We start from the raw sequence: 20961 nt of genomic DNA, 5'->3' as shown, positions 1-20961 counted from the left end.
AGGGCCGTAAGGGTTAAGGAGAAGCATTTTTAAAATGACAACATTTTCAGTTTTACAGCAGTTCTCTTTTAACGGGCATCGTTTGATGTAAAACATTCGAGTTTCAGTATTGTCTATAAACTCCGGTAGAAACCTCGGTGCTGGCAACGCTTCACCGACGAGGCCTTTGAATGCAAAGTTGTACATGTAAGGTAGTCACCGTTTTGTTTTTTTAAGTGAAATGTGCTGCCACGTTGAAGTAGCTATATAAGTAGTCATTGAAACGTCGAGAATTTCACCATCACATCGGTGGCCCACAAAATGTCGAATTTCTTTCTCGCTGTCACTGTAATTGTTTTATGCCGGTGTCAACCACGGCTCCACTGACGTACTTTCGTCACGGAAGTGACGTTAAAAAATAAGATAACCGATTGTAAGCATTTGTCGCGCGGAATCGAACCAACAACCTTTCGGATCTCCGCACGCTGCGCTTACCACTACGCCACCGAGCGTGCGTTGTGTGTAGTGCTACTGGCAAGCCATTTATATACACTATACACAGTTCAGAAGTCCTCAGAGCTTCGGAACTTTAACACGTTTTTGTTATCAATGGCGAGATAGAGTGACGCGCTGGCGTTGGGCACGCTCTAATGTCAAGTTCACACTGAAACATCCGCTTTATACAGCGACCGAAATTCCCCTGCCGCCGAAACACAGCGTCGTTCGCACTGGACGCGTCCCGCGCCGCCGAATATGCCATCTACCACGGGGCGAACGCGGGATGGATGCGCTGTCACCCAGTTGTTGTCGCGGCTCACAAACGCTACTACGATATCCGGTGGTGTATACTTCGACGATTCTCGAACGCAAGAAGCAAGGAAAGACAGTACTGCTTACTTTGCTGGCAAGTGGCTGTCTTGTAATGCACGAAGAGCAGAAAAACCACCGACGCCAGCGGCGTTGGTGGTCGCTGGCGTTGGTGGGTTCGTTTTGCTCTGCAAGACCGCAACAAGCTCGGTCACGCCAACAGCAAGCTCGGTAACTTCTTTCACGAAATACGGAGGCGAAGTAGGCACAGAGTAGGTTTCCCGTTGGTTTCAACATTCGGCTACGTGCACTGCAGCATAACAAGTGAGTAGGGCTTGGCCGCCATTATTCAAAATTCCTTGACTAGCGCTCCTATTGGCCCGCGGTGACCGATTCGGCGGCAGACGCCGCAAAAATCGGTCCGAGAGCGATCGGCGCGGAGAGAGCCCTTTCGGTGGATCTCGCCGCCGCCGAACCGGATTCGGAGCACTTTCGGCGGCCGGAATGCTCAGTGTGAACGCGGCCTAAAGGTCATCGCTCCCACGAAGCGCCGCCTCCACGGAGCGTGGTCTCTTCAGCGCGCGCGCTTATAAGACTCGTGATTCGGGAGAGGAGGACGGTTTATTCGGACGCTGCCACAGCCGCGTTTACAAAAGGAGCACGCTGCTAGAGTGTAACGCTGCTGATACGCGACGCAGGAAAAAGTATGACAGTTGTTCGCGTTTTTCCTGAGTATACACTCCGAAAACTAAGAGAGTGCTGGGCACTCTCTTTAGTAGAGTACTTTCTTGTCCCATATTTCACTCTCTTTTCTAGAGTAAATCACCCCTTGTTGAGGCAGAGTAGAGTGATTCTCCCAGAACGTGTCAAAGCACTCCCCTTCAACAGAATAACATAACGCTGCCCGAAGCAGAATAGCGTAACCCCCCCCCCCTAAGAGAGTAGTAGTACACACCTCACGAAAAAAAAATCATTTGTAGAACTTGAGCCGAAATTGAGCTTCTTTGTTTTTAACGGATCTCTACGAGCACTAAGGGAAAAAATATGTGAAAGAAAAAAAAGCATGGCCGTGTGGGGTTTGAACCACCACCCTCTAGATGCACTGCTTATTGTGGGCTCGACACGTTAACTACTACAACACACTAATTTACGTTAGGAGGGTGTTTAGTCGGGGCGAAGCTCGTTATGGCGGCACCCGTTCGTCCTTCGCAGTCATAGTAGTAGTCGTAGTGTGTAACCAGTCTTACGTTTTGACCTGCAAGGTGGTGCCGGTGGGAGATTTCCCCTGTGCGTTGTTGAACAATAAAAAATTCATAGCGTGCGCATTCACTAAAAGCCGAATTCTGTCATGCCTCATTAGCAGCCATTGGCATGTACATTGAGCACTATCTGAAAAGAAAGGGTTGCTACGTTATACTCGCCGGGCGTAACATCCTTGGTTTTAGAAAGGTTTAGGGAACGTTGAGCCGCAGTGCCATGAATACAGTGAAGTATACATATAGTATATGCCATGAACTCGAGGTGGTTAAAGGTGGGAAGTAGGTACGAAGCGCAAACCGTGAGAAAGTGAAAGCCGAATTCTCCTGTCTCTCATTCCCTATTAGCAGCCATTGGCATGTACATTGAGCACTATCTGACAAGAAAGGGTTGCTACGTCATACTAGCCGGGCGTAACCTCTTTGGGTTAAGAAAGGTTTAGGGAGCGTTGGGCCACATTGCCATGAATACAGTGAGCTAGCATATACCATGAAGTCGAGGTGGTTAAAGGTGGGAAGTAGACGCGAAGCACAAGCCGTAAAAAAGTGTGCGTGTGCCACCTCTCGTTTAGTCCTTGGAATGTCCGCTGGATGGTGGTGCTTCTATATCGGGAATATATGATAAAAAGATGCGAGATGGTGGTACTTGGAGTGTGGAATAGATGGGCAAACGGACACACTGACAGAGGCATGGACGGAATCACGGATGGCTGCATGGACGGACGGACGCATGGACGGACGCAGGGGCGGATGCATTGACGAAAGTAGGGACGGACGCACAGGTGGACGTACAGACGCACGAACAGATGCACGCACGAACAGATGCACGCACGGACGGGCAAATGGACGCATGGACGGTCACACAGACGGACGCATGGACGGACGGAAGCAAGAACGAATAGACAGACGGATGCTTTGCCCCACTCTCCATCATTCACTCCGTGAATATGCTGCCACTTTTTTTTGTTTCTTAAAAGTAATGTTGGTGATATGCCAGCATTTTCTTGTTTAGAAGCGTAGATTTGAGTGTGTCTGCACTTCTAAAAACCAGACGTACTGTAGCTAATGTGTTTAATATGTTTGCTCATTGCTTCATTAGCTCAGAACGTCTACTGATATGTTTTTTTTTTTCAGTAGAAAAGGGAAGATTCGCGCAACCGACTATATGAACGTCATTTGCGCTGACTCGCTAAGTGGTTAGTCATTTCTAACTACGAAGCAGTGAGCATCGGAAGTGTACACTACGCAATTTAGTTTTTATTTTCGCCCCCTTGGACATATTTTTGGTCATTATTTTTCCCGTTCTACGACTAAAGCCGCCATACTTTACTGTAGCTGTACTGTACGTAAGGGTTTCGGCAGCAGCGCCCGTGTGCGATGGTCGTAGCGAAAGGTCTCAACTAGCAATAGTCGCTCCTCAGTTGGCAGTTCATTGGATGCGACACAATGGTCGTAGCGAAAAACAACAATATTAATATAAGGAGAATATCATAGCCGTTTGCGTTGAGTTTCGGTGGTGACTGATTGGACGAGGTATTATTCGCATATTTCACTACAGAGATCCAAGGCTTAAAAAATGGCAAATGTGACGTACAGTAGGAATCGATGATATGCGAAGCACGAATGAGGAAGGTTGATATGTCACTCTAAAATCACCACAACATTTAAAGGTGGAGGTAAATTATGCCATAAATAACTTCCGTGTCATGATTGTCATGTTTGGATGTGTCGTTTACTTTCGTAATCTATTCACGTCACGTGATACCAAATTTAGTATATGTAGAGCTACTTCGTCATCAATTTACGTGGCGTAACAACAAATTTGGTATATGTGGAGCTAGCGAAACGGCCATGAGCGCATCATGAAGGGCTCGATACACAGCAACGTAACGATGACGCGCGCGCACACTGTGCACAGCAACCCTTCATTAGAAAAACGTGCGAAATCTATAGTCTGACGCCAGGCCCGACTGGCGCAACCAGCGTCCGTCGACGCAGCATCACTATAGCGTGGCATGATGCATGGCAACCAGCGCGAAATGTGACATGCTGCATTTCGCTCTGATGCGTTACCCCGAGAGCACTGCGTCTGCCTCGTTATGTGACGGAGGGACGCCGGACGCGCTGAAACGCGCATGCGTCAAAGCAACGCAGCACGGCGCGCGCCTGCGAGTATATATGGCAGGACCGGCGCCTGGCGGAGCAACGCCAGCGTGACGCGGTTAAATGAACACCGGCGAGCACGCGCACCGCATCACGTCGAAATTTATTGGCGCCTTGACTGTGGCATGTAGTCATATTCCAACATGACACCCATCTCATGATTATCATGTTTGCACCAGTCGCATGCCTTCGTCATCCATTGACGTACCGCAATACCATATTTAGTATATGTGACGGCGGTATATAGTAAAACGGCGGCCAGCTAGCGCATAATGAGCGTGGCATGTAGTCATGTTGTTACATGACACGCATCTAATGATAATTATGTTCGCACCACTCGCATATCTTCGTCATCCATTTACGTATTGTAATACCATATTTAGTATATGTGACGCCAGCGAAATGACCGTGAGCGCATCATGAGCGTGGCATGTAGTCATACTGTTACATGACACGCATGTCATGATTTTCATGTTAGGGTCTCTTGCTTGTGTTCGCCATGCGATCATGTCATACCATACCAGTTCTGAAACATGTCATGTGAACGAAACCACCGCAAGAGCAGAGGTTCATGAAATGTAAATTATGACAATCAAGACATAAAAGTCATGATTTTCATGTTACGACAAGTCAAATATGCTCGTCATACAGTAATGTTATGCCATACAGGGTTTGGCGTCGATACCATAATCGAAACTGCCAGGATAGCTAAAACTCATTGGCGGCTAGATAGATAGATACGCTCAGAGTCGCTGAAGTTCGCTAAGGAATGCTTCGCATTTAAACCGTAGATATTAGGAGCTCCGAGGGTCCCCCAGTGCGCTGAAATTCACTGGCGCGCGCTGGAAGCGCTGTTATTTTTGTTAATCATCTCTAACGTCTCAACAAACAAATGCAGTAAGTTTTACTGCATATATGTGTGGTTATTAGGTATAGTGCTACTCACTCGCGGTGTGCCTACACATCTAAAAGTAATCAAGGGCAGGAGTATAATCACGTTTTACTCTCTCATGCCTGAAGGGTATATGTGCATTTCACTCTCTCGAAAAGAAGAAGAGTAGAAATCTGTTTTACTCTCTCGTTTCATACACAGTGAAAACGAATTTCACACTAACTGATGCTTTGCGAGAGTAGAAGAACACTCTGAAGAGTAACTTGGCCTTTTCACTCCTGCGACACACTCCGCAGTTTTTAGAGTGTACGTGGGCGCTCGTTTTGTGTGTCTTTCTGTTTAAAAAGTGCACTTCAAGTGTCGAACTCGGACCATTGTTTCTCCGTGGTCGTCCTGTGCATGCTAATTTCATGCGTGCTTCCTGCTTGAGGTGTGCGCTGCATGTTTCGAGCTACTTTCCATTCTTAACGTGACTTTGCAATTTGTTGCTGTTGCTGAAACAATGCAAAATAAATGCCCAACTACATCTTTAAAGATGGGTCCCACTTTCGTGTTATACCAATTTATATATAGAGAGATCAGCCACGCTTTTTTAAAACTGTTTGTATTTTTCACCAGGGCCTAGTTTGATTTTCTTTAACAAGATAACCACATTGGGCAGATATGTGTCTTGCTGGGTAAAATTACAACAATAAACGGACTCTCCAGTCAATTAGTTTTTTGTGTTTAGTTTTTTTTTAAACCGACCCTACGAGCCCTCACCAAAGCTCACGAGAGATCATGCATTCATACGAGCAGTCATACTGTTTTATACTGTCAAAATAACTCTAACACTGAGGACTGAGGCCAGTCATGTTCCACGATAAAATACTTTTATTGCAGTTTATTTTGATGTATTGGCAGTATGACCACCTAAAAGGTAGACAGAGCAAAGAAACATGAGCAACAAAAACACATGAACAAGAAGGCATCAGATGACAATAGTATATCTATTAAAGTACATAAACTCAAAATAGTGAGAAAAGCAAAATAACTTTCAAAATATTTATAAAAACAGATGGGATACGTCCCGGTGAAAACATTCAAACATTGACCATTTCGTCTTAAACATGCATGCGGGAGAATTAGAGCAAAAAGATACGTACTACATCGTCATAGACATTCGCACACAGGGGAAAGCGGCCAGGGGACGGCTGTCCGGTCTAATCATTAAAGAAGGGCGCCGAGTCAATTCCGCATCTTTCCTTAATCAGACTTGTTTGATGACTGTCTAGTGTGTAAGGTCTTGCCTAAGCAAATCTTCGACATTGTGGTACTTGAGGATTCCTGATGTTGCAATCCTGGGGCGGTTTATCTCCAACCACGGTGCTTCCAACATTTTCCCGCAGGAATGCTAAGTGCCAAAGGCAGGCGGCGGCAACAGCAAGCCATCGCTTCATTGATTTTTTTTTTCTGCGTCCTTTGCAGAGCTTATTTCTGTGTCGGAGTCTTTCAATGGAAGTAGAGCAGTGGTGCTCTGTTTAAACGTTAACCCCTTCTCCCCTTCCCCCGATATTGAACTTAACCAATTCTTACGATGGCAACGTTTGTTACGGTGCCCGAGAGCATACCTTCGACATCACGACCTGGTCGCAGTGTGTCGCTGGTGCTGACTTTGGCGAGCAGCGAGTTCACGGAGGACACAGGCGGAGCCCGCACAGCTGGCAAGCCCAGGTCCGGAGCCAGCTGAACCACGACAAGGAACAGAGCTGCCCCCAGCGAGAGAAGCAGCAACAGCCTCTTGTGACAAACCATGGCCTATGATAAAGACCACAGAAAAGGAACCGGGTTTGACTCCAATGACCTGGAGTCAGGACATGGCTGGCTAACGCCTCCTTGGACTCCGGTGTTATCTTTCTGTAAAATAGAAACAGAGAGTATTTGCGGTAAAGAACGACTAATAATACACATTCAAATCAGCGGAAACTACTACAGGAACTGTGAAGTGTTTGACACTCTAAGCAAACACTCGGTGAACAAGGTACTCCTTTTCTAAAAATGCGCTTCAAAATTTTTTGTCATGTTGATTGCTGTGTATGAATATTTGATTATGGGCATGCACTGAGTGTTTAGTTAGCATTGTGTCCCATATTGCTCCGTATTCGTCCTTGTGGTTCTTTGTGCTACTGAGCGAACTTTTACTACCAGCCAGCCACTCCATCGGTCCTTTTGTTACAAGGCCCTCAACTCCTCATTACTTCTTAGGCACTTTTTGAATGGTGTGCTCAGATTTGGGAGCGCGTTAAAGAACCCCAGGTGGTCAAAATTTCCGGAGTCCTCCACTACAGCGTCTCTCATAATTATATGGTGGTTTTAGGACGTTAAACCCCACATATGAAGCAATCTTCTTGAATGAAAGAGACAATAGGAATCACTACCATATTTTTAATAATTTTGCCTCTGGCTAAATAATTAGGTAAAAGGGAGGAAAACAAAAGGAAAGGGTAATAAGAGATAAGAACAGAGTAAAAAAAGAAGGAATTCTAAGTTGGTGTCAACACACAGGACGTATAGTCGTGCTAAGCACAATAAAGTTTTTATTGTCTTGTGCACAATAAAACCATGGGTCAAAGTGTATGGATCGTCGCCTTTGATGTTGTTTGCGACAATATTTATATGTAGCTGACGATGACCATGTTTCATGTGTTCAGCATTCATGAACCATTAGTATGCTAACGAGGCCGTAAAAATAGGTTTGCCACGACCAGCATTAGACACGTAACCTTGTGCTCAGTGGCACAACACCGTAGCAACACACCTGGCACTGTGTGTTAGTCACGCTTAAATTTCACCATTCAGTGAATAGAAAGCTAAGAAAGAGACCCTAATTTTCACGATGCGCAATACGGTGTCTATCTGGAGAACCTAGAAGAATGGGGCTATCAACAGCGAAAATGATTTGCATTCAATCAGACATAAATAAAACTACATTTGATTTTCTGCTCATTTGTTGGCCTGCAGAAGTCTCCAACCTCGTTCTGTCCTAAGATAGTCTTTCGGAAAGATGTTGTAAGGTTGTTCAATTTTTCTGCATAACTTTTTTTTCTGTAGCATGCAATGTTCTTGCGCTTCGTAAGAACTAAAATCTGCATAGTGCCTGCTGCACTGAAAATTGTTAGCCTTGTTTTAAAAACTTCACACATGACGTATCTGTACGAACGGCTGGCGATTGATAATGACGTCGTACGCCACACAAGGCTGCCCGAATGAGATACTGTATATGTGTGTGCTCCCCTTCTTTTTCTATCTCTCTCTCTCTTTATCTACTATTCTTTCAATACTTTCACTCGTTTCACGTATACTGTAGAGGTAGCATTCTGACCATTCTAAATCGGTTAGCACACATGCATGTAATCTCTCTCCCATGTCTGCCTTCCATGTATCTTCCATCGCTGCCTTCGCCACAGTGCGCCATAGTACTGTGAAGAAGCATACATCATTTATTTCGGGGAAGGTAAGTCAGAAGTTGCCTGCGTAAGGAGTTTATACCACGCGTCAGTATTTGGTTCACTTATGCAGCGCCTCCAGGATGCAGAAGTGGCCACGGAGACACCAAAGGTGTAGCCAGGCCTCGTCACGGCCTTCAGGAAAGTCTCGACTTGGACTTGGAAGTAATGTATACGATCGGTAGGCCACGATACGACTCCACGCTGCCCTCTTGCAGGCGACATGCAATCCTCCGTCGTGGTAGAAATTCCAACTCACGTCTTCAAGCGTATCAGCGTGACACCTTAAATGTCACACTACTTCTTTCTCCTCTCTATGTGTGTGAATGCGCGTCAGAAGCGTCTGTCCTATAAATGCACCCCATCACCCGTAGTAACTTAAGTCGCACATAAGACGGCCGATGTGCTCGCCCAATCTGTGTTTAACGAATGATTCGCTCTACTGCAAAGGGTGGAGCCCCTGACCCACCAGTGCTTGACGACGCCGTGTAAAAAATGGGACTCGCGATCTAAATACAAGGCGACAAAATATCAATGAAAGAGAGCCAGCTGCGAGCAAGTTTCGTAACGGACAATTAGGAAACCCACGAGAAGTCCTTAATTGCGCCATGTGCTGTGCATGCGCCTTTTTATTTTATCAGTTCGTTTCGTTTGCTTTTGTACACATTTGGAGCTGTGCAGACGAAAGGGAGTGTGTGATGTGGCGGTTGTGCGGAACGCTGGGCTACCCTGGAAGTCGCTATCTCCCCGGGAGATTCTTATCAGTTTTCGGTCATTAGTGTTGCGTAGCACCTCTGACTCTGATATCCCGCCGACGGAAATCTTGCACGTGTTGACATTTGAGAAGCCTAATCCAATGACAGTAGAATGTCCGCAGCAAAATTAATGGAGTATTAGCCGGAAGGATCATTCATTGCAAGGCATGCAAAAACGAGCAAACGGGTCGAGTCGAAATTCCCGAGTGCTCAAGCACCCGTCTTTCCCAAAGGAAGATTCAGTCACCTGCGGCGCTGCATAATGAGCGAGTCTTTCACTAACCGTAAGCAAACACTTGAAGCTGGTAATAATACTAACAGAAAATTAATAATGAGCATACAAACACTAGGAGTAGCTAAGGAAATGCAAACGCCGCCTCACTGTGGTCAACTTAGTTGTGGCATTATTACTCCCACATTAAAACATCTAATCTTGTCGTGTGCAGAAATATAATATACACTTCTCAAGCCGAACTACATTCTTAAAATTATTCCGCAAGAACAGAATAAACACATCATTGAGTTCAACTCCTCCCGAAATTCCCTCAGACGTAGCAGCTTCTGTTGACACCTTGTATTTTGTCGAAAAACAGAAACTGGCGAAAACAAGACACATTTTTAGATATGCGCTACGGCAATGAATGTCGTATCAAGGTTTTTTTATTGTGCCGCCATTCATCATCATTTGTTGCTCTACTGAACTTAATACACCAAAAAAAATGCTTTTGAAAGGCCAGCGATTTCGCGGATTGCATGTATAACAGGTACGTGCGTGTCACGCGAACGCGTGTGCTACGCAAATACCTGTGCGACACATAACGTCTGGGGTACGTAAAACGTGCCTCAGGCGTACAGCTTCTTTGTAGTACAAAATGCGTGGCAGTGACGAACCCGTGCGTGCGACACAAACTGCTGCGCGACGCAAGCATCTCTATAACGACCGTTCAGCAATGTGACATTTGTCGTCCCGAAAGCAGTACAACGATCGCCGAGCGACGGCTAACCCGCCGCGGTGGTGTAATGGTTATGGTGCTACAGTGCTGGCCCGAAGGTGGCAGGATCGAATCCCGGCCACGGGGGACGCATTTAGCTGGGGCAATATTCTGGATGCTGTGGAACTCATCCTGGAGGGTGAGGGGTGTGTGCGGTCCCCAGTTGGGACCGGTGCATACTTGCGTGCTGCGAGCACGTCTTCACTGCGGGTGCGTTTGTGGGCTTAATTGTAAGATGCGTAAGAACCAGGTGAGTAGCTTGGCTATGGCCACACAAGACCAATAAGAGGAGGTTTCAGTATTTGGTGACGGAGAGTCTGAGGTGGGGCAATATTCTGGATGCCCGTGTACTTGGGATAAAGTGCTCGTGAAAAAATTCAAGGGAGTCGAAATTCTCCGGAGCCCTCCACTGCACCGTCCGTCATAATTATATCGTGATTTCGAGATGTCAAAGCACAACAGTTGTCATAAATTGCCCTATAGGGCTCGCTTCCTGTACGCCGGCGTGGGAACCCTTTTGTATCGTGTCACACAGGCGACGAGGTCGGATTCTTGCAATATTTGCCTCCGTCCTGTACACCATTCACAAGAAGTTTAATTATGCGAACACGAAATATGGCGGATGAACAGAACAGCGTCCGACGCCGTGTTGACATTCACTGCGATAGGTACGCGTATACACCGCGGCAGGGAGTCGGACCCGCGTCTTCGAGCTTAACAGCGTGATACGTTACTGCTTTAACAGCCACGACTAGTAAGTAAGAATTTTCAAAAAGGCTATCACTGTTATATTTGATTCACCTAAGGGGCCCCGCCGTGGTGGTCTAGTGGCTAAGATACTCGGCTGCTGACCCGCAGGTCGCGGGATCGAATCATGGCTGCGGCGGCTGCATTTCCGATGGAGACGGAAATGTTGTAGGCCCGTGTGCTCAGATTTGGTGCCCGTTAAAGAACCCCAGGTGGTCAAAATTTCCGGAGCCCTCCACTACGGCGTATCTCATAATCATATCGTGGTTTTGGGACGTTATACCCCACATATCTATCGATTCACCTAAGGGCGCAATTATGCACAAGAAGTCACTGTACACACGCAGCGAAGAAACAGAAACCCCTCATATTAAAACACTGACACATCTTGAATCACTTCCGTGCCTGCAAAAGAAAAAAAAACGCCTCAGCGACGTTACTTGGCGCATATAAAATGTGCCTACTGTTAATCGAAGCAATGCAACGTAATCTGCTTTATTTACGTCCTGTTACAACTTTTTTCGCGACGTCTCACATTTATCCTCGTCAGCGTCTGTCGGGGCTGTCGGTCTGTTATCTTTATTTCTTACTTGCAGACGCGTTCCACCAATGCCGTTGCAAAAACCTCATTTTTTGCTGGGTTACTTATTTTTGCTGGGTTATTTTTCTCCGCTTACATTTTTCACTGTCAGATTGAAACTTTTTCACAACCAGTCTACACGTCCTGACCATAAATGATTGATTGATATGTGGGGTTTAACGTCCTAAAACCACCTATGTGACTATGAGAGACGCCGTAGAGGAGGGCTCCGGAAATATTGACCTCTTGGTGTTTTTCAACGTGCACCTCAATCTAAGCACACGGACTGACCGTTAATGTCTAGCTCTTATAATTTAACGTACAGGTAACGATATTTTAAAAGAACAGTGGTATGAGCCGGTATAACAAGTAGTTTTTAGAGTGTCACGATTTTTAATATTTTGGTCGACAGCTCTTGCCATCGGAGCGGATAAAATAACTAGAACGATAATCAATACCAATAGGTGGAATTGCTATTTTCTCGATAACTAATTTTCACAAATCAGGCATGGCAGACTTAAAGTAAATTTAAATATACTTATTGTTTTACCACATTACCCGCCGCGGCGATGTCGCGACTACGGTGTTCGGCTGCTCATCCCAACCAAGGTCGTGGGTTCGATTCCGATCACGGTGGTCACATTCCAATGGAGATGAAACGCTACAAGCACGTGTTCGCTGCGATCTCAACGTACGTTAAAAAAAAACAGGTGGTTGATATTTCCAGAGCCCCCCACTACTGCATCTCTCAGAATACTATTACTTTAAACATTGCAGTGACATTTATTTATTTTTTGTTTTTATTTTATTTATTTATTTATTTATTTATTTATTTATTAGTTTGGCAATACATGATTGTCGTGGTGCAGGAGACGAAAGACGACATTATGAGCCACCTCACTAAGCTGCCATTCAAGGATAAAGCTCTGGTACGAATTGAAAAATTCACACAAAGATTTCTACGACTATCTTTTAATAAGACGCTCTAAAGTGGCTTCCGTGGTATAAATATTTTTAGTACATGCCACAAGGACTACCAGCTAATAAAAGAAAGGATCATTTGACTCTTTTATGAGAGTCATCTATTGTCCATGTATTACTCTGCTTAAAGAGCCACGTGAACTTTTTGGGGGGGAGATTAATAAACTATCGTTGAATCGGAGAACCGCGGCGTTCTTTACGCTTGTCTCTTCAGGAAGAGGCAAACTATAGTCAGATTACCACTCACCAGAAATAATAACAATTATTCATTTTTTTTTCGCTAGAGAGTACAGCAGTTGCACGGCAGTGACTGAATTCCCACTTGATTAAAAAGTTGAGTAAACACAAGTGTGCAAGCTTTGCAAGTAAGCGGAGAAACACGAGCTGCTTAGTTTCAGGAACGTGAGATGGCATTCGCAGTGTTGAGTAAATACACAGAAGTAAAAACAAACCAGAATAGCTTAGCCTGGGGATAGCTTTCCCGTTTCGTTTGTTTCTTGTTAAATCAGCGCTGATTGATATATTCGTGCACCGCATACAAACAGCCCCACCTGTCAGTTCAGTACTAAAGTGCACAGCAGACGTTAACTTCGTTCTTTCAAATATTCGTGACCCGGCGTACATAGGCTCGGTGTGTACCATCCAGTTTTCACAGCTCACCTCGCAGAGAATCTCTACACTCCAAGCCAACGCTGCCGGGACGCGCGCGAGGACAGTCTCCCGACGAATCTCGTCGAAATGGGTGCCTGCGCTCTTGACCATCACTATTAATGGACGGACTGTTCACCATCACTAATCGTGACTTTTAGATGACTATTAAAGAGCTGTTCTTCCGAAAAAACCTCCTCTCCAATCAGTCACAGCACTAAGAGAGACCAACGAGTACGGGGCAAGCGAAACGCTCACAGTTTCACCGAGCGATACGTGGTCCGTCGCGCTGCACCGGCACGCGAGGCCCGGCGATGATTTCTCACTGCGTAACCCGGGGTCCCGTCCCGTCCCGTTTCAGGGCACCACCCTCGCCGTCGGTGTAGTGGACGGCACTCACGTGGTCACCGCCCCTTCTGGCTACCGCTAGGCCGAGCGTGTACACGAAGACAAAATCGTTAAATGGGCTGCTTCTGCTGATACCTTCTTCCACTGAGTGCTCCCCTCTCCACACGCTATCACTGTCCGGCCCGTCCTTGCCCTCTTCTTTTTCGCCCTTTCCTCACAGGTGCGTCCGGCCAACCGCAGGCGATACATCAAACGCTTCGGTGATCTGCTTTATGCATCGCCGTATACGTAACGCTGCGGGCTTGTTTCTTTGTTTCCGTTGTCCGTTATGTTTTTTCTCCACTTTTAGCCCACATTTTTGGGGGAATCGCTGTGCCTTTATGTATCGCGTGTTCTGCGTGTGGTGTCATTCGTTCCGTTTCCCTCCGAGGGTTGTTCCGCTGACATCCCCTCCCCCCTTTACCTGCTGCGGCTGCGATTGTCCTTTATTGTTTCTTGAGGTTTTCCGATGAAAGATTTTTTCTGGCAGTGCATTTACCAGCGTTGGTGCGGACGAAAATGGGATTTTTAGGCATCGACCATGACCGACATCGGACGGAAGGCCTCGGATACCGCTGGCTGCGACTCCAAGAAAGCCAAAATTTATTAACAATCCTCGCCTGTACGAGCGCCGTAAAAAAATTAGTGCTTAAGAATGTTTCCAGTGAAGTTAGGCGAAGTAGATTAGAAATTGAAAATTAAAACTGTAAAGAGTCAGTGGAGCTACCTAACACAAAAACCTCTCTCTACGGTAGCACCCTAAACATAAACAGAAATCACACTACGTAAATCAGCAAAAGTCACCATCCTGGGTGTCTTGCACACTGATGAAGACTCTCTCTTGTGCATCAGATGTGAAGTGTGTGAGAATGCCACCTGATGCGTTATCTCTCTTTTTTGGTTTTTTTTCTATGGACAAAATAACAAAGCCCTCTACATACGTTCCATTATTGGTCGTATTCTTGCGCCCGAGGCCACTGGTCATCTTCGTAGGCGTACGTAGGGTTCCCCACCTCCCTGTTTTTCTAACTAAGGGGGTGACCCCTCCCCCCTTGCCCACTCACGCACGCCTGTGGCTATCTTAAACATTTCCAGGTATGACTTCAAGGCTATTCAGATCGCTCACGTTCTCAAAGTAACGGCGTTGACATAAAGACAATTAGACTAGATTGAAAAGGCTTCATTGCCATTGGTAAAGAATACGGAATCACAAGGAACATCGCCGTAGAAACGCAGGCATAACATATTGTCCTGCAGTGTCCACACCCAAAGCCTTGACCATTCACATAAATTTCATGTATCGCATTAGAACCTCATCACGATCCTGACAAAACCGGTGACGTCATCAATTCGGACCTTAACGCGCAATCTCTCGAGCATGAGTCTCTCACGAAGACTCAGCAAATTTTAGCGTATACGTTTGAGCTCTATGCGCTTGAGTGCAATGCACCCACCCACGTTTTTAGAACCTGGTTCTATAGTAACGTTGGCACATACATCGTCATGTTTCGGTTGGCGCATATATGCTCAAAGTATTCGCATACGACCTCCATGCATTTCCGTTTGCCCTCCTTCATGTTTCGTGGACCGTTGCTGAGTATAGCCGGCTTTGCCCAATTTCTCTGGCACTCACTGACACTGTTTAATAATGTATGAAGTTTTACGTCACAGAACCACGGTTACTTTGAGGGGCGCCATCGTAGAGACCTCCAAAAATATTGACCATCTGGCGTTCTTTGACCTGCACTGACATCGCGCAGGGCACGGGCGTCTATCATGTAGCCTCCATCGAAATGCGACCACCGGGGTCGAACCCACGACCTTTGGGTCAGCAGCCGAGCATCGGAACCACAGCACCGCCGCGGTGGACGTTATTTGACTCTTTGGCCCAACAGTGAAACAAGTTGAACATGTGACATAAACGACGATTGTTGGAAAATACGCGTTAATTTGCCATTTTTTGCCGTTTAATTACTGTACTTTATTTGACGAACTTTATTTACTGTACTTTAATTACTGTAATTTAATTGGCCGTTTTCTTACTATACTCGAAAGCTCTCCTTAAAGTAGAGCTTTCGAGTACAGTAAAGAAACGTGATGTCCCGGCGACATCGACTCCGTTGTGTTAGCGCCCCAAGCGCGAAGCTATATCGCGCTGCGTTTGCTGAGCGCGGTAAATAAAAAAGAGAGCGCTAGACCCCCGCGCCCGACAGCAGGAACACGCGCATGCGCAGTGCACCACTCCATTCGGCTGATGGGACCACCGACCGTCAAGAGGTGGGACCCCAAATCAAAAGGTAGAGAACGCTGGGGCAGAGCCAGAAACGATGCTATACCTCCATATCCTGGCCCTCCGGGACGAATTAGCTACATCTCTCTATCGGTTGTCATTAGCACAAGTACTTATCTGTATATAACACCGCACCTGTCCGGTGCGGAAGCGGCTAATCGTCTTCAGAGTCCCCGACCCACGCCCATTCGTATGACTGCGTAACTAATGCTGTTTTCACTCTTTGATGATACACCTTCTCGCCTGCTGCTACTACGATCCAGGCGCCCAATGGTCATTTAATGTCTTCGTGAGGGAAAGAAAAATGGCCTGAGGATCGATTCCACCCTTTTATCGGAAATGAGCAAGGAAATTAAAAAAAAAAGAATTGTAAATCACGCCTCGAAAGTGAAGCCAGAACACTGTCTTCTTATCATAGGCTTGATAAAACGTTAGCTTACACTGAAAAAAAAAAACAATTTTCTCATACGTTCTATGGATTAAAGAAGGCGAATTTTTCTAGGCAGCACTGCTCAACGTATCTTTTTGTATTGCTGCTTTTTATCTCACAATTCTAACAGATTTTATTGCAGGTCAGGTTTGACTGGTACGTGAGGTTTAACGTCCCAAAGCCACCATATGCTTATGAGAGACGCCGTACTGGAGGGTTCCGTAAATTTTGACCACCTGGAGAAATTAACGTGCGCCAAAATATGAGCACACGGGCCTACAACATTTTCGTCTCCATCAAAAATACAGCCGCCGCAGCCGCGAATTGATCCCGCGACCTACGGGTCAGCAGCCGAGTACCTTAGCCACTAGGCCACCGTTGGCAGGGCTACTATAGGTCAGGTTAGCAATACTAATTTAGATACGTGGCTTGACAGTGACATTACAGTGACATGACAGTAATCTCTAATGTTCTAGCTTGGCATTGATTTTTGCAAAACAAAATATCTAATCGAACATCGCTCGAAAGGCTATGTTTTGTAGGCAAGAGAGGGAGATAAAAATAAAGGAAAGACAGGGAAGTTAACCAGAGGAAGACTCTGGTTTTCTATCGTCTTCTTAGTTAATGAAGAAATGGCTGCAAAGGAATGAAAGAGACAGAGTTTGCGACAGCGGAGAAAAAATTGTGACTGGGGCACTATCCTCAGCAACGTTGCTCGTGAACAGACACAGTTCGTCTCTGAGTCCGGCTGCTTGCACGAGCCACAACAACGCCTTCAGAGCGGCATGTGATGCAGACCGGCTGGGCCAGGGCACCGAAGTTTATTTTCTCTGACGGGGTGGTTCTGCAGCAGACCCAGTGTGGTAGAGAAGCAAGTACGAAAAAAATGATAGCCTCTCATTCGGTTCTAAGAAGTTCCCGGTGGAGCATTTTTTTTTTTTAAGCCTGCCAGGAAGTAAGACATACTTTGCATGTATTATCGGCTGACTTTTAGTCACAATTGGCACTCCTAATTTCGCTGTGCTATGTGAGCAGCTTTCCTGTTGCTTCTGCGCCTTTCTTCGACATATCTTACAGTGCGACGTTGTTACTAGCGGTATCATCGTAGAGTACGCGCGAACAATCTTCACGCAGCGAAGAACTAATGTAAATTGCAGATCGGAAGCTTCGCGCTTTGCTGCAACCAGCTAGGTACAGTTTCCTACAAAGGTTCCGCAATTTTTTAGCAAGCACCTCTGATAATAAAGATCTAGTATTACTTGCTTCATTATTAGTGACAAATTCCAGCAGGTAGGCGACGTTAGCACTGACTATCCCGTCATCATTATTTGAAAAACAAACAAATCAGAGATGCCATTGGACACTTAGATCGCAAGCCGTGCATTTTGGCTCAGGCGAGTACGACTTTTGACTCCCCCTGGTGTTTAGTGATAGAAGTTGCCACACATTATAACGTCAAAAAAAAAAAACGACGGATGGAATACAGGATTGCTGGTCACCCGTTATGAGTAGTGACTCTAGTGTCCATGCGTGTCTACACTATCCCCCTGTTTTTTGTATGGGCTACAAGGAAACCAGCAAAAAAAAACTACCTGTTTTTCTCACACGGATCCAACCAGGTACAAAAGAAAACTTCCGCACGGGAAAGTATGACAGACGCTGTGATACAATATCGCAAAGCTTACCTTGAGTGTTAGAACCAAAGGCTGATACGTCGGAGCCAGTGGGATAAGATTTCTCGCGAATTCCAAACCACAGAGCACATGGCCTTCTCATTCCTGCAAGGGAATCGAGGAAGACATCACTGTACGGTTACGCAAGTGAACAATGACATGAGGCGCCACAAGCAGTAAAGGTAATCACGAAAGCAGAGCTAGTCTGGCCAAAGTCATCAAGTAGAGGGTTGGAGACTGAACAGAATATTTTTTTGTCGCCTTCCCGATATCGCAGGAATTTTCCCGACATATACACCAACACTTGTAATATATTCAAGAGACAAGCAGCATAGCTTCCTGCATGCTGTGGGATTGATTGATTGATATGTGGGGTTTAACGTCCCAAAACCACTATATGAATATGAGAGACGCCGTAGTGGAGGGCTCCGGAAATTTAGACCACCTGGGGTTCTTTAACGTGCACCCAAATCTGAGCACACGGGCCTACAACATTTCCGCCTCCATCGGAAATGCAGCCACCACAGCCGGGATTCGAACCCGCGCCCTGCGGGTCAGCAGCCGAGTCCCTTAGCCACTGGACCACCGCGGCGGGGCTGCATGCTGTGGGAGTTTAAGGTCCAATAAATGCATGGTATATACCGAGACCTTCTGGTCGAGTTGGCGCACCACACTGCGGAGCCCCCGCCAGGGCGATCATTCATGGGCCACCTAGCCAACCCGCGACGCAGCGGAGAAGCAAGACCTCGAGGGCCATGCGTGGTTAGCCTAGAACGGGGCCCTAAAATTGCTAGTTCTCAATAACGTTTATTCCTTTTGTCATCAAAGAAGCAACACAGCAGAGAAACTTGGTTTTTCTGTTCCGACATGGGAGCGGTCACACTGTCCAATAGCGCGTTCCGGAGGACCACAAAAAGCTTTCCCATTCATTCCTGGGGGGATGTGTTTTCTTGCTGAGTCACGCTTCTGCTGCTTTCGCGGCAGAAAAAAAGCAGCAACAAATTCGTTGATTGAATAAATACGTTATTTAAGGTTAGTACGGCAGCTTTCTTCAGGTGAGCCACTGAAAACTTGTTTATGTTACCATTTTTCAACAATCAATGCAGATAAACAGCTACAAACAGTGGCGATTTTCGCGGCAAAATTTTCAATACCAGCTACCTCCGTGATGTGACTAATCTTGAAATTTTTCTCACACCGGGGAGTGATACCGGCCGTCGAAACAAGTTTGTCGCGAAGCGCGACCGGTCGCAAATGGTTTCAAATTACCTGCGTCACCCAAAAAGCGAGCGTTTTAGCTCAGTAGCTCGTTGCTCAATTTTTCAGTCCTGCGACTACAATCGCAAAGCTCTGAACTGATCACATCCACATGAATAGGACGTGGTCTTAAGTTTCGGGGATCAATGTCAATGCAAGTAGACGTGAATTATGCAGGGTGACGGTCTGTCTCTTGACGGTTAAAGTTCGCACTCAGGTGTGAATATCGGGCGCCTTGAGTCGTGGTTTGGTCGCCAGACCGAAATTGTCGCCCGACCAGTGCAATTCTGAGATGGGAGCTGGCTTTACAGAATTGTTTATTTATTTGTACCTTGCTAAGCCATCGTGCCCAACTGCATGAGAGAGTACAGTGACTAGATATATAAAGACAATACATACAATAACGCCTTCACAATTTAAAATAGTAATTAGGATAGAAAATGCGAAGACAATCATGAACGCAGCAAAACATGTCATAGAAGGGAAGTGCACAAAAAAATACAGCCCTTCCTCTATAAGGGGAAGGCAGGCAAGGGAGTAATGGTGAGTGCATTCCTGATGTACACAGCTTTGTTTCTTTCGTTCTTTATTTGTTTTTATCGCGATCCGTAATACTCACTCATAAATTATTTCTTCCTCAATAAGGACCAGGAATTTGATCATCTTTTGTTGAAAACTTTATATAACACTCCCTTCTGAACCAAGGCCTGTCACTAAACTAGCTTTGTGGCGAAAAGAATGCACAGGTGTACGTCAAAGAGAGGGTTCGCCTTCCTCGAAGCCATTAAGCCAATTGACATTCACACGGCTGAGGGTTCCACAGAAAAAAAAAAAGTCAGGCTAGCGATTCAGAAGGCAGTGCGAACGACAGCTGATCACGCAATCGCGTTCTGCGCTTCAACGCAACGCTCATGAGTTCCCCAAGTTTTTCTTCGTTGTGCAGCGAGAGCTATATTGGTCGTATTCCTGCCGTTTACCTGAGGACGGTGGCTGCAACGCGAGCTGAGCCGTCCACCGTCACAGCTGTACACTGAGGGCCCTTCAGCCGAGCGTCGCATGCCACGCTTAGTACTCTATAGCCACGCGCATATGCGGCGTTCAGAGAGTTTCCAGGAAACTGCGCGAATTCCGCATTTTTGACGAGCGAATTTCACCGAGACACGGCCAGCTTCACTAGAGGCCGCTAAATGTTTCTTTTTTGAGAGATATGAGAAAAAAATTTAGATACTTTAGCTTGGCTGAAAAACGACGCCAAAACCAAGTCGACGCATATTCATCCTCCGCTCAGTCGACTTCGCAAGTGGAGCGATATATGCGTTATATACGGTCCGCTATTCGCACAATCGTTCTTCGCACGCGCCCTGCAATTCCTTCTGCACCTTCAGGTGACAATCGCTAGCATACGCAGGTCTGGCCCTGTAGCGGATTGTAAACGCCCAGCTAAAGGTGCCTAATATCCTCACCTAATGTAACCGTATGAACTAGTCCATAATATATATTTGTTAGCTTTGTTCCATGCGCACGCGCCCTGCAATTCCTTCTGCACCTTCAGGGGACAATCGCTAGCATATGCAGGTCTGGCCCTGTAGCGGATTGTAAACGCCCAGCTAAAGGTGCCTAATATCCTCACCTAATGTAA

General features: G+C 46.2%; 1 protein-coding gene across 3 annotated transcripts in view; it reads right to left on the bottom strand.

Annotated features, from left to right (window-relative positions):
* The window catches only part of LOC119163271 (carbohydrate sulfotransferase 1), a 76572-nt gene that overhangs the window by 6533 nt on the left and 49078 nt on the right, over positions 1-20961 (bottom strand). For 2 of the 3 annotated variants that reach the window (XM_075873780.1, XM_075873781.1), the window contains exons 2-3: positions 18078-18170; positions 6708-6993 (exon numbers count right to left, since the gene is read on the bottom strand). In XM_075873780.1, coding sequence (XP_075729895.1) covers positions 6708-6891 — 184 coding nt within the window. In that variant the 5' untranslated portion in view covers positions 6892-6993; positions 18078-18170. Of the gene's footprint in view, positions 1-6707; positions 6994-13297; positions 13584-18077; positions 18171-20961 lie in introns of those variants that run through there. The other variant, XM_075873782.1, reaches the window with a different exon arrangement.

The sequence above is a fragment of the Rhipicephalus microplus genome, chromosome 9 (assembly GCF_043290135.1).
Source record: "Rhipicephalus microplus isolate Deutch F79 chromosome 9, USDA_Rmic, whole genome shotgun sequence".
In the NCBI taxonomy this organism is placed as follows: Eukaryota; Metazoa; Arthropoda; class Arachnida; order Ixodida; family Ixodidae; genus Rhipicephalus; species Rhipicephalus microplus.
This window is presented reverse-complemented; position numbering and strand designations above follow the sequence as displayed.